General features: G+C 45.4%; 1 protein-coding gene across 1 annotated transcript in view; it reads left to right on the forward strand.

Moving 5' to 3' along the window:
- The window catches only part of gnptab (N-acetylglucosamine-1-phosphate transferase subunits alpha and beta), a 22,956-nt gene extending 9,838 nt beyond the window's left edge, over nucleotides 1-13,118 (forward strand). The window contains exons 8-21 of the mRNA XM_061030230.1: nucleotides 1,335-1,496; nucleotides 2,584-2,763; nucleotides 2,937-3,107; nucleotides 3,198-3,321; nucleotides 3,403-3,618; nucleotides 5,013-6,070; nucleotides 6,623-6,822; nucleotides 6,908-7,127; nucleotides 7,225-7,338; nucleotides 7,479-7,564; nucleotides 8,188-8,286; nucleotides 8,359-8,526; nucleotides 9,228-9,318; nucleotides 11,119-13,118. Coding sequence (XP_060886213.1) covers nucleotides 1,335-1,496; nucleotides 2,584-2,763; nucleotides 2,937-3,107; nucleotides 3,198-3,321; nucleotides 3,403-3,618; nucleotides 5,013-6,070; nucleotides 6,623-6,822; nucleotides 6,908-7,127; nucleotides 7,225-7,338; nucleotides 7,479-7,564; nucleotides 8,188-8,286; nucleotides 8,359-8,526; nucleotides 9,228-9,318; nucleotides 11,119-11,190 — 2,961 coding nt within the window. The 3' untranslated portion in view covers nucleotides 11,191-13,118. The remainder of the gene's footprint in view (nucleotides 1-1,334; nucleotides 1,497-2,583; nucleotides 2,764-2,936; nucleotides 3,108-3,197; nucleotides 3,322-3,402; nucleotides 3,619-5,012; nucleotides 6,071-6,622; nucleotides 6,823-6,907; nucleotides 7,128-7,224; nucleotides 7,339-7,478; nucleotides 7,565-8,187; nucleotides 8,287-8,358; nucleotides 8,527-9,227; nucleotides 9,319-11,118) is intronic.
- Nucleotides 13,119-13,677: the final 559 nt, after the last annotated feature.

A 13,677-nucleotide genomic window follows, 5' to 3' on the forward strand; every position in this document is an offset into this window, starting at 1 on the left:
TCTGACATCATGATGTCATCTTTGGGGGGGGGGGGGGGGATACAGTTGTTTACTCTTGCTAGCGGTCAGGGCACGTGCCTGTGTGAGGCCACCGCACACCTCTGCTCTGTGTGCATGTGTTCGAGCATTATCAGGACTATAAAGAGAGCTATAACAAAGAGGAGCAATGTGATCCCCGGCTTGCTGTCTCCTGGCTGCTCCCCGCTGGGTTTATAAGACACAGCTAATCCTCCTCACCTAAAAACAGGGGCAGAGAAAAAAAACAAAAAAACGACCGAGTCGAGGCACAGCACGGGCTTGGGTTCATTTTTGGATGATGATGATGGGGGGGGGGGGGGGGGGGGGGGTGTTAGAGATGGGGTGAGTCTTTTCCTGGCAGGCTTACAGTTTAAAAGATGAGAGAGAGGCAGGGGCAGATGGTTTGAAATGGGCAAGGCCAGGGGATTCTCTCTCGCTCTCTCTCATGCATCACACACACACACACACACACACACACACACACACACACACACACACACACACACACACAACACACAGTCCACCAATGCTTCACATAGCAGTCCTGGGTTTAGACAGGGAGCCACTCTCATGTGACCTCCATGGAGAAAATGACATCACAGAAATATTCAAACTCTCACTTCTTCTCACATAAACACACACACATGAACTCCTGTGCTTCAGCAGCCAGTGAATGCCTCCACACGAGCATCATAGCTGGATGTGCCCTCTCTTGCTGCAGGACCAAAGGTTGACATCGTCTGGGCTCAATGATCGACTGAAGGTTTCTGTCACAAGCTGAACCACGTCCCTAAAAAAGTGACTTAAACCCTGAGAAGTTGGTGTTTCAGACGTTCCCACAGATGTATTGAACGTGGGTTCTGTTTTCTCATGCAGACGACGGTGGGCTGACTACACACTGACGAGAGGATGTCTGCTGATGGGAACTTGAACTTTAGGCTTAGAAACGAACATTAGAAGCAATCTGGGTCATACAAAAAGTTGTATCAGAAACTCAACGTTTTAGTGTGTTTACCTTTCGGCCAGGTTATAAAACCTCAAAAAGGCTTTCCTGGTTAAATGCATTAAAAAAAATTGTGGATAATGAGTTGCATTATGGGAAATGTAGTATTCAGCCTGTTGGAGATTTACCCCATATTTAGAACTTCTTGAGAAAGTCGGGGAATCTTCAAAAAACTTCACCAGCACCCGTTTTTATTCTTATTTTTATTGAAGCTGTCTCCTGTAAGTCCAACATCTCAAATAAAGGGAACATTACTTGAGTTTTCTATCAAGCAATTAACACACTCATGTTTTATTTTTTATTTGTCCCTCAGTTTGAGTTGTACTCTGAAGCCAGCATCGCCCTGCTTCACCTGAAAACCCCGCAGGACTTCACCGACCTGACCCAGCAGGCGAAGAAGAACCTGACCCTGGATGGAAAAGAGTTAACCATCAGCCCTGCCTACTTGTTCTGGGACCTCACTGCCATCTCACAGGTATGACACGCTCTTCTTATCGCTTACCGTTATTAAATAATAATCCTGGCAGTGTCAGCAACCTACTGAATGTGTGTGTGTGGCTCAAAGGCCCCACAATGATAGGTAAACCAGAAGTTGTGTGCTGTTTTTATGTCCCCCACAGTGATAGGCAAAACAGAAACTATTTTGGAGTAAAGCCCCCAAAACGATGGGTAAACCAGAACGTGTGTGTGAGTTAAATAATATTAAAACAGTTAAGGTCCCCACACTGTAGGTAAACCAGAACGTGTGTGTGTGATTTAAACAATATTAAAACAGTTAAGGTCCCCACACTGTAGGTAAACCAGAACGTGTGTGTGATTTAAACAATATTAAAACAGTTAAGGTCCCCGCACTGTAGGTAAACCAGAACGTGTGTGTGAGTTAAACAATATTAAAACAGTTAAGGTCCCCACACTGTAGGTAAACCAGAACGTGTGTGAGTTAAACAATATTAAAACAGTTAAGGTCCCCGCACTGTAGGTAAACCAGAACGTGTGTGTGATTTAAACAATATTAAAACAGTTAAGGTCCCCACACTGTAGGTAAACCAGAACGTGTGTGTGATTTAAACAATATTAAAACAGTTAAGGTCCCCGCACTGTAGGTAAACCAGAACGTGTGTGTGAGTTAAACAATATTAAAACAGTTAAGGTCCCCACACTGTAGGTAAACCAGAACGTGTGTGTGAGTTAAACAATATTAAAACAGTTAAGGTCCCCGCACTGTAGGTAAACCAGAACGTGTGTGTGATTTAAACAATATTAAAACAGTTAAGGTCCCCGCACTGTAGGTAAACCAGAACGTGTGTGTGAGTTAAACAATATTAAAACAGTGAAGGTCCCCACACTGTAGGTAAACCAGAAAGTGTGTGTTTTAAAAGGTCCACTCAGTGCTAGGCAAACAAGAAGTTCTGTGTTGTTGAAGTCCCCACAAGGATAGCAAACTGTGTAAGTGTGTGTGTGGGATCAGAAGTCCTCTCTGTGACAGGTAAACAAGAACGTGTTGTTAGAGTCCCTACAGTGCGAGGTAGAGACGCAGTGCAAATGTTTATTCTTGACTCCAGTCCAAACAGGATGAAGATGTGTCCGCCAGTCGATTTGAAGACAACGAAGAGCTCCGCTACTCGCTGCGCTCTGTGGAGAGACACGCCCCCTGGGTGCGACACATCTTCATAGTAACCAACGGGCAGATTCCCTCGTGGCTAAACCTGGATAACCCCAGAGTGACGGTCATCACGCACCAGGTTACATCTTTGTTATACAAACGTCTTTTTATGTGTGCACTCTTGATGGGCTTAAAATGCAGCATCATTTCTGATTTTCTACAATCTAGTCATCAATCTTATTTATCTTTCTGAAGCACACACTCTTGCCATGTTACTGTTACTTTGTTAATTTGTTCTTCTCGGACTTCCAGGATGTCTTCCAGAACCACAGCCACCTTCCCACTTTCAGCTCGCCTGCCATCGAGACCCACATCCACCGCATCCCGGGGCTCTCCCAAAAGTTCATTTACCTCAACGACGATGTGATGTTCGGTAAGGAGGTCTGGCCGGATGACTTCTACAGCCACTCCAAAGGACAGAAGGTGTGAATGCAACGCCAAAACCCCTTATTTAGGTTCTTTTGAGGGCTCCAAAAGGGATCATTAACCCTTACTTTCCTCACTTCCTTGCAGGTGTATCTTACCTGGCCTGTCCCAAACTGTGCTGAGGGCTGCCCAGGATCCTGGATCAAAGACGGGTACTGTGACAAAGCCTGCAACAACTCTGCCTGTGACTGGGACGGAGGAGACTGCCATGGTAATGACATCACCTCTCCTGTATAAACAAGCCCATTTGTTTACTTCACATCTTATACGCTCATTTTTTTCTCTCTGACAGGTGCCGCGGGGAGCAGTCGCTTTGCAGCTGGGGTTGGTGGCGTGGGGCCGGGTGGAGCTGGTGGACAGGTGTGGCAGTTTGCAGGGGGTCTAGGAGGTCTTGGAGGGACGTCGTACTGTAATCAAGGCTGCGCTAACTCCTGGCTCGCGGACAAGTTCTGTGACCAAGCCTGCAATGTTCTCACCTGTGGGTATGATGTGGGAGACTGTGGCACGGGTGAGTTCACTCAAAACATGTTGATACCTTCTTCCCTCAGTAGCTTTGTAATAAAAAAACATGTCAGTGAAAGCCCCAACAACTCCCAAAGTCCAAGTCCCAAAAATGATATTAAAACCAAGAAATTAAGCCGTTTTCACACATGCACTCAAGAAATTTCAAGAAGGCTGCCCCTAAAAATCTTCCGGAGTTGCTTTTTCACACATGTTCCTCACAGCAGGGGTCCATCCCTGATGGCCGAGGGGGTGGGGGGCGGGTCTCAGGAGGTAGGACATGATATAAAAAGGAGTGGGCCTTTATATCATGTATGCTATAATGTAGTTCAACAAATTCACGGCCACTTGCAGGATATAAAAGCCATCCCCTCCCCCCTCCGGCACGCTCGCAGTGAATTTCCACTCAATATTTCCCACCGCGTTCTCACTTAGCGCTGAATGTTTACTAGCAGGAGAAAGTCTGGGTAATGGTCAGGGGGAAAAAGAAATGTTTGCGTACACACATGCATCTTACTCAGCAGTTTTAGAAGTTTTATGCACGTGTGAATAGGGCTTGAGTAAAAGTTCCCAAAACAACAAAATACACAATTTGAGAGACATCAGGTTAAAGGATATGTCTTGCATGTTTAGGCACATCTGTGTGCAAAAATTCAAAGTCCGCGGAAACGCAGCTTCTCCTACGTCCTCCTGTTAGCTGTAGCGTTAGCTGCATGTAACGCTCGGTTCTAGCCCCCCTCGATAAAAATGTGTCAGTGCGGCGTCATTGTCAGTGTGAGATCACTGATCTAAGCCCATTGGCTCGTTGTGGCGAGCCCAGCAGCTCATGTTGAAATTTCCGAGACGCGTGCTGAGCAACTGACCAATAACGACAGAGCGGATCGGCGGACCAATCAGAGCAGACTTGGCCCACGTGGGGTCTAACAGTGTGGGCTCAACAGAGTGCAGCTGACGGACTCAGAGCGGAGAGGGAGCAAGGAGGAGCAGTACATGAAAACAGACACTTTTTTCAGACTTTATCTATTGTGAACGTACAAAAGTAGGAACATAGATTAAATATAAGAACCCCAAAAAGGGCAGAATATGGGCTCTTTAAAATATAGCCGCTAGAAACACAGCTACACTGAGTGACATGTTCCCTAATGTCCATGGTTTCTTTTGTCTCTGCCCAACTATACACTCACTATTGCCCCAAATGAGGATTAATCCACGGCTGAAATAAAACCTTACAAACCCACTATCCATTTCACTGAAAAGCTCAAACACCCGGCTGTTTCAGGAAAGATCTCGGGTTCTAAACTACTTTTTGGTTTTGATCTTATAATCGGATTTGATGCTAATAACAAGAAGAGTTTGAATATTGTAAGCGTGATTCCTAACCTGTACATATTTCTGTCACAGAGCACTTTGGCGAGCTGCACCGGGTGACCCTGCTGAAGAATCAGAGCCTCTACACCCTCCCAGTTGGTGAGACGCGGCCGTTTTTCAGCTTCGACAAGCTAGCGCGCCGAGTGTCCGAGGCCCACGTCAGCGACAGCAGCGCCGTGCGCCACACCTCCGTCGCCAACAAGTGGAGGACCATCCACCTGCTGCTCCACTCCGGCCACAACGCCTCGCAGATCCAGTACAACCTCACCTTCCAGAGAGAGGACGACACGGAGTTCTCGATGAGCTTCACCGTCGCCGTCGACACCCGCGCCGTACCTCAGGCTAACGTCTCCCAGGCAAAGAGCAAAGACGCAGGCAAAGAGCCGACGCCCACCCCGACGCCGGAGCCCGTGTTTCCGTTCTCGGACGTTCCTGAGCACAAACGGGGTCCCAAGGTCCTGAAGAGGCAGCCCGGTGACCCTGAAGTTGTCATAGAAGTTCCGGCGCTGAACGTGTCGCTGCTCCCTGCTGCGGTGCGCAGAGAGCTGCAGAAACTGGAGGAGAGGCTTCTGATCGGTGACATCACAATGAAGGGTTATAACCTCACTAAGGCGGAACTTTTAAAAGTGTATGAAAAACAGCCGGAGGCAAAAGATCCACCTCCAGAAAACAGAAGTGCGGCAAAAGTCAAGGCACAGCCGTATAAAGACTTAGAGGGAGAGCGATTGGAAGGAAAACAGCCGCAAACTGGAAACACTCAGAACAAAGAAGACGCTGTGAAGAAGCAAACTGTCGCTCCTCTCATCCCGGTCCACATCGATGACCAGCACATGAACGACCCCGTAACCCCCAAAAAATACAAACTGAACACTGCGATCGAGCGGCCGGTTATTTCCAAACTGCTGGGCAGCATTTCAAAAGGCAAGAGCTCGGAGAATCAGGCAGAACCGGCGGACGCTGCTGCTGCTGCTGGAGGAGGAGGAGGAGGAGGAGGAGGAGGTCCGGTCATGAGGAGACTCCAACACTTCGTCTCCGCGGACAGAGGCTTCCTGCCGTGGGAGAGGAGGAAATACTTCCAAGAGCTGCTCGAGGTACGGCGGGATTTTTCACTTTTCTTTCCTGGCTCTTCCTGTGAGGAGCTTTGTTTTGGTTTGTGTTGACTTGGCGAACGCTGTGGACAATGTGGTACCGCTTTATCTTTTTTTTTTTTGCTGATTCTGTCCTCTGTGTGTTTTTTTTAACCCAAAATCAAATCCTGCTCTATTTTAACAGTCATCAAGTTTTTTTTACAACTTCCCTCCCACCACAAATCCGTAATATCGACTCTCTCTCCATTTTCAAATCTCATCTCAAAATCTTTTTAAACTGGCATATTCAGTCTGATCATTCTCCACCCGCTCTCATAACTCCTTTGCATCCTGTACATTTGTGTTTTTAATGTTAATTTTATCGTTGTGTTGTTACTTTGTTGTTTTTATCTCTGCTCTGTAAGGTGACCTTGAGAGTTTTGAAAGGCGTCTTTGAAGAAAATGTATTATTATTATTATTATTATTATTAATAAATGAAGGCTGTTCCTGTAAATCAATTTGTCTCACCTCGCTGCATCTTCAGGATTTAGTTATGACTCTCTTTGTGTCTCTAGGAGGGGGAGCGTCTGCAAAGAGAACTGTCGTATGAAACCGACGGTGCGGCCGCTGCTAGAAGGCTGCGGGACACTTTTGCCGACTCGCTGCGCTACGTCAACAAGCTGCTAAACAGCCAGTTTGGGTTCACGTCCCGCAAAGTCCCCGCGCACATGCCTCACATGATCGACCGTCTCGTCATGCAGGAGCTGCAAGACATGTGAGTGAGCCTTTTACAATTTTTTTTAAGTCATCAGCAAAAATGACTCATTTCTTTTTTTCAACTCTTTCTTGTTTTTCTTCAGATTCCCCGAGGAGTTCGACAAGACATCAGCCCACCGCGTTCGTCACTCTGAGGACATGCAGTTCGCCTTTTCGTATTTCTACTTCCTGATGAGCGCCCAGCAGCAGCTCAACGTGTCCGAGGTGTTCGATGAGATTGACACCGACCACTCGGGCGTCCTTTCTGACAGAGAAATTCGAACTCTTGCAACGAGGATTAACGACCTGCCCCTCAGCCTCCAGGTGGAGCTCGGGTTTTGTGTCCAGGTTTACACTGATTCTGGATTTTTTTTTAATTAACTTTCTGTAATATTTCTTCTTGCTGTTGCATTTTTTTTAGGACCTGACCGGCCTGGAGCAGATGTTGATAAACTGCTCAAAGTCTCTACCGACTAACCTGACCCAGCTCCACCTGGTGAATCCAACTCAGGAGGCTTATTATGACCCCAGCATGGTGAGCTGGAATAAACGAGAGCTCTAGATTGATGTTACATTTCATGTTTTCTGCTGAATTCATCACATATAACAAGGTTTATTCAAATATTTGAGAAGCTCAATAACTGGACTGATATTCAGTAATCTTTGAATCCACAGCCTCCTGTCACAAAAGGCCTCATCCTGCACTGTAAGCCCATCACTGAACGCATCCACAAAGCCTTCAAAGACCAGAATAAGTACAAGTAAGATCCGACGCTTGCTTTGTATTTGGATTCCCACAGACTGACAGATGTTTATACAGTCCTCATTGGTTACATAACGTCCAGGGCGATCCCTCTTTTCAGGTTTTTAAAGTTAAAGTCCAAATCTAGACCTTTTAGTTCCTAGTCAAAGTCAAACTTATTGTCAATTTCAAAATATGCCAGACATACAGTGGAATCGAAATTTCGTTTGTCTCCGTCCCGCGGTGCAATACAACCAAAATAAGGTAAAATAGATCAAATAAAATGAGGTAAAAATAAGATAAATAATATTTACAGTAATAAAATTATAAATTGTGCAAAAGGTACAAAATGGTAAATAAAATGTAATTAAATTTAAAGAAAAAGTAAAGTAAACTAGAACCTCGTTTAGAGGAACCTCTTAGCTCCTGCTTCAGAGTAGATACCATGGCGGTCCACAGTTCCTGCAGAAGCTGGACGAGCCTGAATGATGAGACTTCTGAACAGATTTATTAGATGATTCTTTCTCTTTTCACCTCTTCAAGTCCTCCCTATAACCTTGAATTATTGAATTTGACAGTTGTATACATTTAGTAAATTCCTACTTCCTGGTTGCTGCTGCTAATACCGCCTGTGTTGTGCAGGTTTGAAATCATGGGGGAGGAGGAGATAGCTTTCAAGATGGTGCGGACAAACGTGTCCCATGTGGTCGGCCAGTTGGATGACATCAGGAAGAATCCCAGGTAGGAAGGATCATGTTTCTTCTAATGCAATGTTCTTTGTCAAACCGTACTAACGCCCGTGTGTCCCAGCAGAAAGTTCATCTGCCTGAACGATAACATCGACCACAGCCACAAGGATGCGGCCACGGTGAAAGCCGTGCTGAGAGACTTCTACGAGTCCATGTTCCCGCTGCCGTCCCAGTTTGAACTGCCCAGAGAGTATCGCAACAGATTCCTGCACATGGACGAGCTCCAGGAATGGTAGGATGACTTTTTAATGAGCTATACTGCAGCTGGCCAGCAGGGGGAGCGCTAAATACTTTGGCTTCACTCTCAGGCGGCTTTTAATGCGTCAATCTTAATATACAGAATATGGTGAAAAACCAATCGCAGACAGTTTATTTCTAAATGTTTGAAATGCACACCTTGGTGCACGTGAGCAGGTCATTAATCCAGATCTTTAGAAGTTAGGGATCTGTGTCCGTCACCACGTCGAACCGAGTGTTGCCAGGTTGGAGCGGTGGGAATCCCTCAGGGGGGCTTTAGAGGGCTTTTGTCAGGGATCCTGCTCCTGTGTTCAAGCGGCTTCAGCTTGAGAATGCCAGCCTCACCGAGAGACTTTAAAATTAGAGCGAGCCGCTTCAGATCAGTCACTCGCTGTAAGATACTTAGAAGATCCTCACATAGCTGGGCCTCCTTCACTTCATCCCCCCCCCCTCAGTCTCAGGGTCGGCAAAGTAGCAGGCACATGGTGTTGGGTGATGTCACCTTGTCACCCTGCTGCCCTGTGTTTCCTTCTTGTTACATAAATGCACAGCTAAAGACGTGCACCCTTCTGATATTTGTCACCCAATCAACAGTTATTTGTTTTGATGTCTGTACCTGTTTGTATTCGACGGGATGAGAATGATAAGTGTCTGAAATTTTTTTTTTTTTTTTTTTTTTTTTTTTTTTTTTACCAGGCGAGTGTATCGAGACAAGCTGAAGTTCTGGACGCACTGTGTCCTCATCACGCTCGTCATCTTCACAGTCATGTCGTTCTTCGCTGAACAGGTCAGGTGTTTCATCCTTAAGCCACACACACACACACACACACACACACACTTTGTTTACACATTCAGATAGGGACACGCCGGATATTCCCTCACACACCTCACCGTTTCCATGATTCACACTCGAGCTATGATGCGCATCTGTCTCAAGTGTGTAACCTGCTGAGCCAGGATATCTGACTTCACAGAAATGGAAGACCCCCCCCCCCCCCACCCCCTTCTGAAACTTCTGACCTGTCTGTCTTTGTTGACATACCGTACTTGAGTTTGCCAGTAAATATTTTAAGCTTCAAGAAAGTCAAAAGAACACCCAAGCCGAGACTTTTAAAGCTGCTGTGTGGAGTTTTTCACTGGTTAATAAAGGAGCCGAAATTAATATTGTTGCCTTAGTGTGACCTTCAAAAGCAAACAAGACCATCATTCACAAGATTGGCTGTTTCATTATAGAGATTTTAAATGTCTGAAAGCACTTCTGGGGGGTAGGTGTCAGAAGAGTCGACTTACAGCACGATGCAGAAACACACTTTGTTTACAATTTTCACAGTGAGTGATATGTTTGAAATATGAAATGAAGTCGGATGACATTTCTATTCAAGAAGATAAAATTAGAAAAAAAATATGGCTTTGTCCACAAGGGGCGCCAAAATCAACACTAAAGTGCTCACAGGAGCTTTCAAAGCATCCTGTCCATTTTTGGTGCCGCAAAGAGTTCAACCTAAAGTCAGGAATTTTTTGTCAAAAGCTCCTGGACCTCGGTTTGGCATTGAGCGGTTGAGAGGCACATCTTTAATCCAAAGGTTTCCAGTTTCTCCACCGTCAATCTAAACAAAGGTTAACAGTTGCAGTGACCTTTGGAGAATTTCCACCCTAACCGCCCACGGGGACCACTGGTACCAGTTCGGCATATGTCACACCGGTCCAGTGTCTCTCTTGATGTCCTCCCTCCTGGCACCACACGAGCCTCGCCTCGTCCCGCTGGCCAAGTTGTTAAGATAGAGAAACACGAGTGAGCTTTGTACAGTTTAGATTAGAGGGATCAAAAGTCCGTCCTGAGGGAGGGGATTTTGATCCGCTGGCCTACCTCTAAGATTATCTTTGCTTCCAGAGTTTCAAAAGGTTTGAAGTCTTCATTATCTGACAGTAAAAGTTCAATATTTTGCAGGAATCTGAGGGTAACTATTTGGCATACCAGCACCTCTAACCCCAACAAGTCTGTGTGTATATTTGTGCCAAAAACCAAAATCATGGAATTTCTGTTCAATTATGTACGAGTGTTACATCATTACCCCCTATCCACATTCATATCGTCCCAGTTTGTGAATACACATTGTGCTGGCAGGAGCTTCACACACACACACATTGGCACTGGGATATGCACGCACACACACACACGCGCGCTGTTCTCCCTCGCTGGCTGCACCGATCCTGTCTCACCCCTGTAACGCCTCTGTTATTACCTCCGATGGCGGCGCAGAGGTCGATTAATTTGAACTGGGGTTTCTAAGATGTAGATCTTCTCTTCTCACAAATCTATGCATGCTATATTTTTTTCATCACATTCCCCTCTGGCTCATGTGTAAAAAGCAATTTGTTACATAACCTACTTTATTATTTGACACTGTATGCCTTCAGTCAAATTCCTTGAGTGTGTTTACATGTATGGCCCATTACAGCATTTTCTTATCTCTCCTCACTCTTTTTTTATCCCAGTCCTCCTCTTGCCAACCGGCGTCATGAAGCTTTTTTTGTCCGCCCCTTAGCCGTGTGCCGCTTCTAAATATGACATCTCCTCTCCCCGCAGCTGATTCTGCTAAAACGAAAGCTGTTCCCCAGACGCCGAGTGAACACGGACAGCAACCCCGAGCGAGTGTGAAGGAAGGGGGAAAAAAAAAAAAAAACCTCTCTCCTCTCTCCTTACTGCGCTTCCACCTCCCCAACCCCTTTTCTCTCCTGCTCAGTCGAGAATCCTGGAGGAGGATTCGGACCAGGGGGACTGGGTGGAAACGGGAATCTGAAGCCCCCCCCCCCCCCCCCCCCCCCCCCCTCCACCCCCTCTCAGGTGTTGGTGTTGCATCAGCACAGATGGAGGAGGATACAGACTCAAGAGAGATGGTGATGAAACTTTATTTTTTTTTGATGGATGGGGCTGTCCGCTGAAAGGAATGAAAGCCAGAAAGAAGAAGCCTGTAAATCTTCTTCTCCTCCTCCGCCGGGGACTTTTGTACGACCGCCACACTTAACCAGTAGAAAAACAAACACTCCCTCACACTGCACCACCCGCCTCGTGTCCTGCCCTCACCAGGACTCCTAATGTGTGTGTGTGTGTGTGTGTGTGTGTTTCTAAGTGTTCAACAAGCCTGGAGAAAGTTTAACAAACGCTCGTTTAAAACTCAAATGATGAACAGGTTGATCAAGTTGAGGACTGACAGAAACACCTGGAACTTTACTGAAAATTAACCAATAGTTTGTGGTTACTTTACAAGGGAAAAACTGCCAACGTCAGCTGCTCCCTACGGAAGCCCGAAGCAGACAAGCATCCGTGCTTTTTATTTACTCCGTTGTCCTGTCAATATAAGTCGTTACTTCTTGTTTTCTCGACGTGTTTATCTCTCATGAGGAAAGTTGAAAAAGGCACTAAACAAACCGAAATCGTAATCTGGCCGATCACAGGGATCGATCAAGTTTCGTTTATTAGATTGCAAGAAAAGTGTTCCCTCATCTCGAGAAGACGAGCTTCAATTATCCCGAGATAATGAGAAATACAAGTCGAGATCTGGCGAAAACAACCAGAAGTTACAAAAATCACAGTTTAGTCAGTCTATAAAAGTCAAAGAAATGGAGTGATGTGTCCACTCAGGGCTGCCGTAGGTAACATCTCTTGATTATGATAACTTTCTTTAGCTTTTCTCTGTTTTATATTGTTAAGATTTTGATTTTTTTTTTTTTTTTTGTTGTTCAGATTGTCTGTTGAAAAAGACATTTGGAAACTTTGCTTTGGTTGAATGGAAACTGGGATGAGAATTTTTCAGACTTTTACTGACAAAACGGTACTTGATGAATCGACAAAAAAAATTGGTACTCGCAGCCCCTCCCCCCCTTTTTTTTTGTCTTTTACTCCGCTTGCTTTATTTTAAAGGAAAAAGGAGGAAATAATTCATAAAGGACAAATCTGATATTTACATCCGCTGTTGTATCTTTCTCTGTTGTCTTCGAAACATGAGAACTTGAAGTGCCTTCGTTCTTCATTCCTGCTCGTTGGATCGTTTTTCTTTTATCTCCTTTTTTTTTTTTTTTTTAAATGTCTGCCAAACTTTTCTTTTGATCAAAAATAATCATGAACGGGAAATGGGGATACTCTGATGATCGTTGTCAATGTGGTACTGATGTAATTGATTGTTGGCGCTGCATGTACGTGATGCTCCAGCTCTCACAGCCACCTGTGCGTGTGTCCCCGTGGGACTCAACAGGCTCGCTACTGTCTGAAATTCAGACGCCCTCAGCATGTTGTGTAACTTATTCTCATTGTGTTAATCTCGACGGTGAGCCTGGCGACTGATGCGTCCGAAGATGAACGCTCCAGAATGTAAACACAGCCTGTGTTACATCTTCAAACATCTCTTCTCTCGAACAGTTTCACACAGTTCTTTTGATATAATTATAAAAACAGACGAGACCGCCGCTCCGCGTGGTCACAAGATGAACTCAGCAGGCGACCCGATGATGACTCGTATATCTGTAATCCCTCCGAATGCATCAGTTCAACGGCTCCTCAGACTGAAATAAAATGTGATTGGGTTCAGTCATTTTGTTTTCTGTCATTATGTTCATGTAGATCAGATCTCTCTCTCTCACGGTGCAGCAGGTTGGCAGAGACGGACCGTCTTAAAAAGCAAGATCAGGTAAGGGATTTCTAATTTAACGTATTTATCGATATCCTGATTCTTCACTCGATTAAATATTCTGACCCGAACCCCAAGTTGAAAACCGATGACCTTAGATGATGGGACTCGTCTTTCAGTCTTTTTGAGAGTCATCTTCAGATAGTGACTGACCAGTAGACCTTGCAAAACTTTTAAGTTCAGCAAAAGGGAAAATATAAAAAATTGTAGCTGCTACTTTTTTCCTCCTACCTGATGAATCCTATCCTCAATTTTTAATTTTTAAAGATTTTTTTTGCCTTTATTAGTTGGGACAGCTGAAGAGAGACAGGAGGAGAGAGTGAGGGGATGACATGTAGCAAAGGGCCGAGGTCGGATTTGAACCCTGGGCCGATGCGCTGAGGGCTATTGCCTCTGTACATGGGGGTGCGCGTCATGAATCCTATCTTGAACCCTTAAATAAATCTTCTATACATTATGGT

Source organism: Labrus mixtus, chromosome 22 (genome assembly GCF_963584025.1).
Source record: "Labrus mixtus chromosome 22, fLabMix1.1, whole genome shotgun sequence".
In the NCBI taxonomy this organism is placed as follows: Eukaryota; Metazoa; Chordata; class Actinopteri; order Labriformes; family Labridae; genus Labrus; species Labrus mixtus.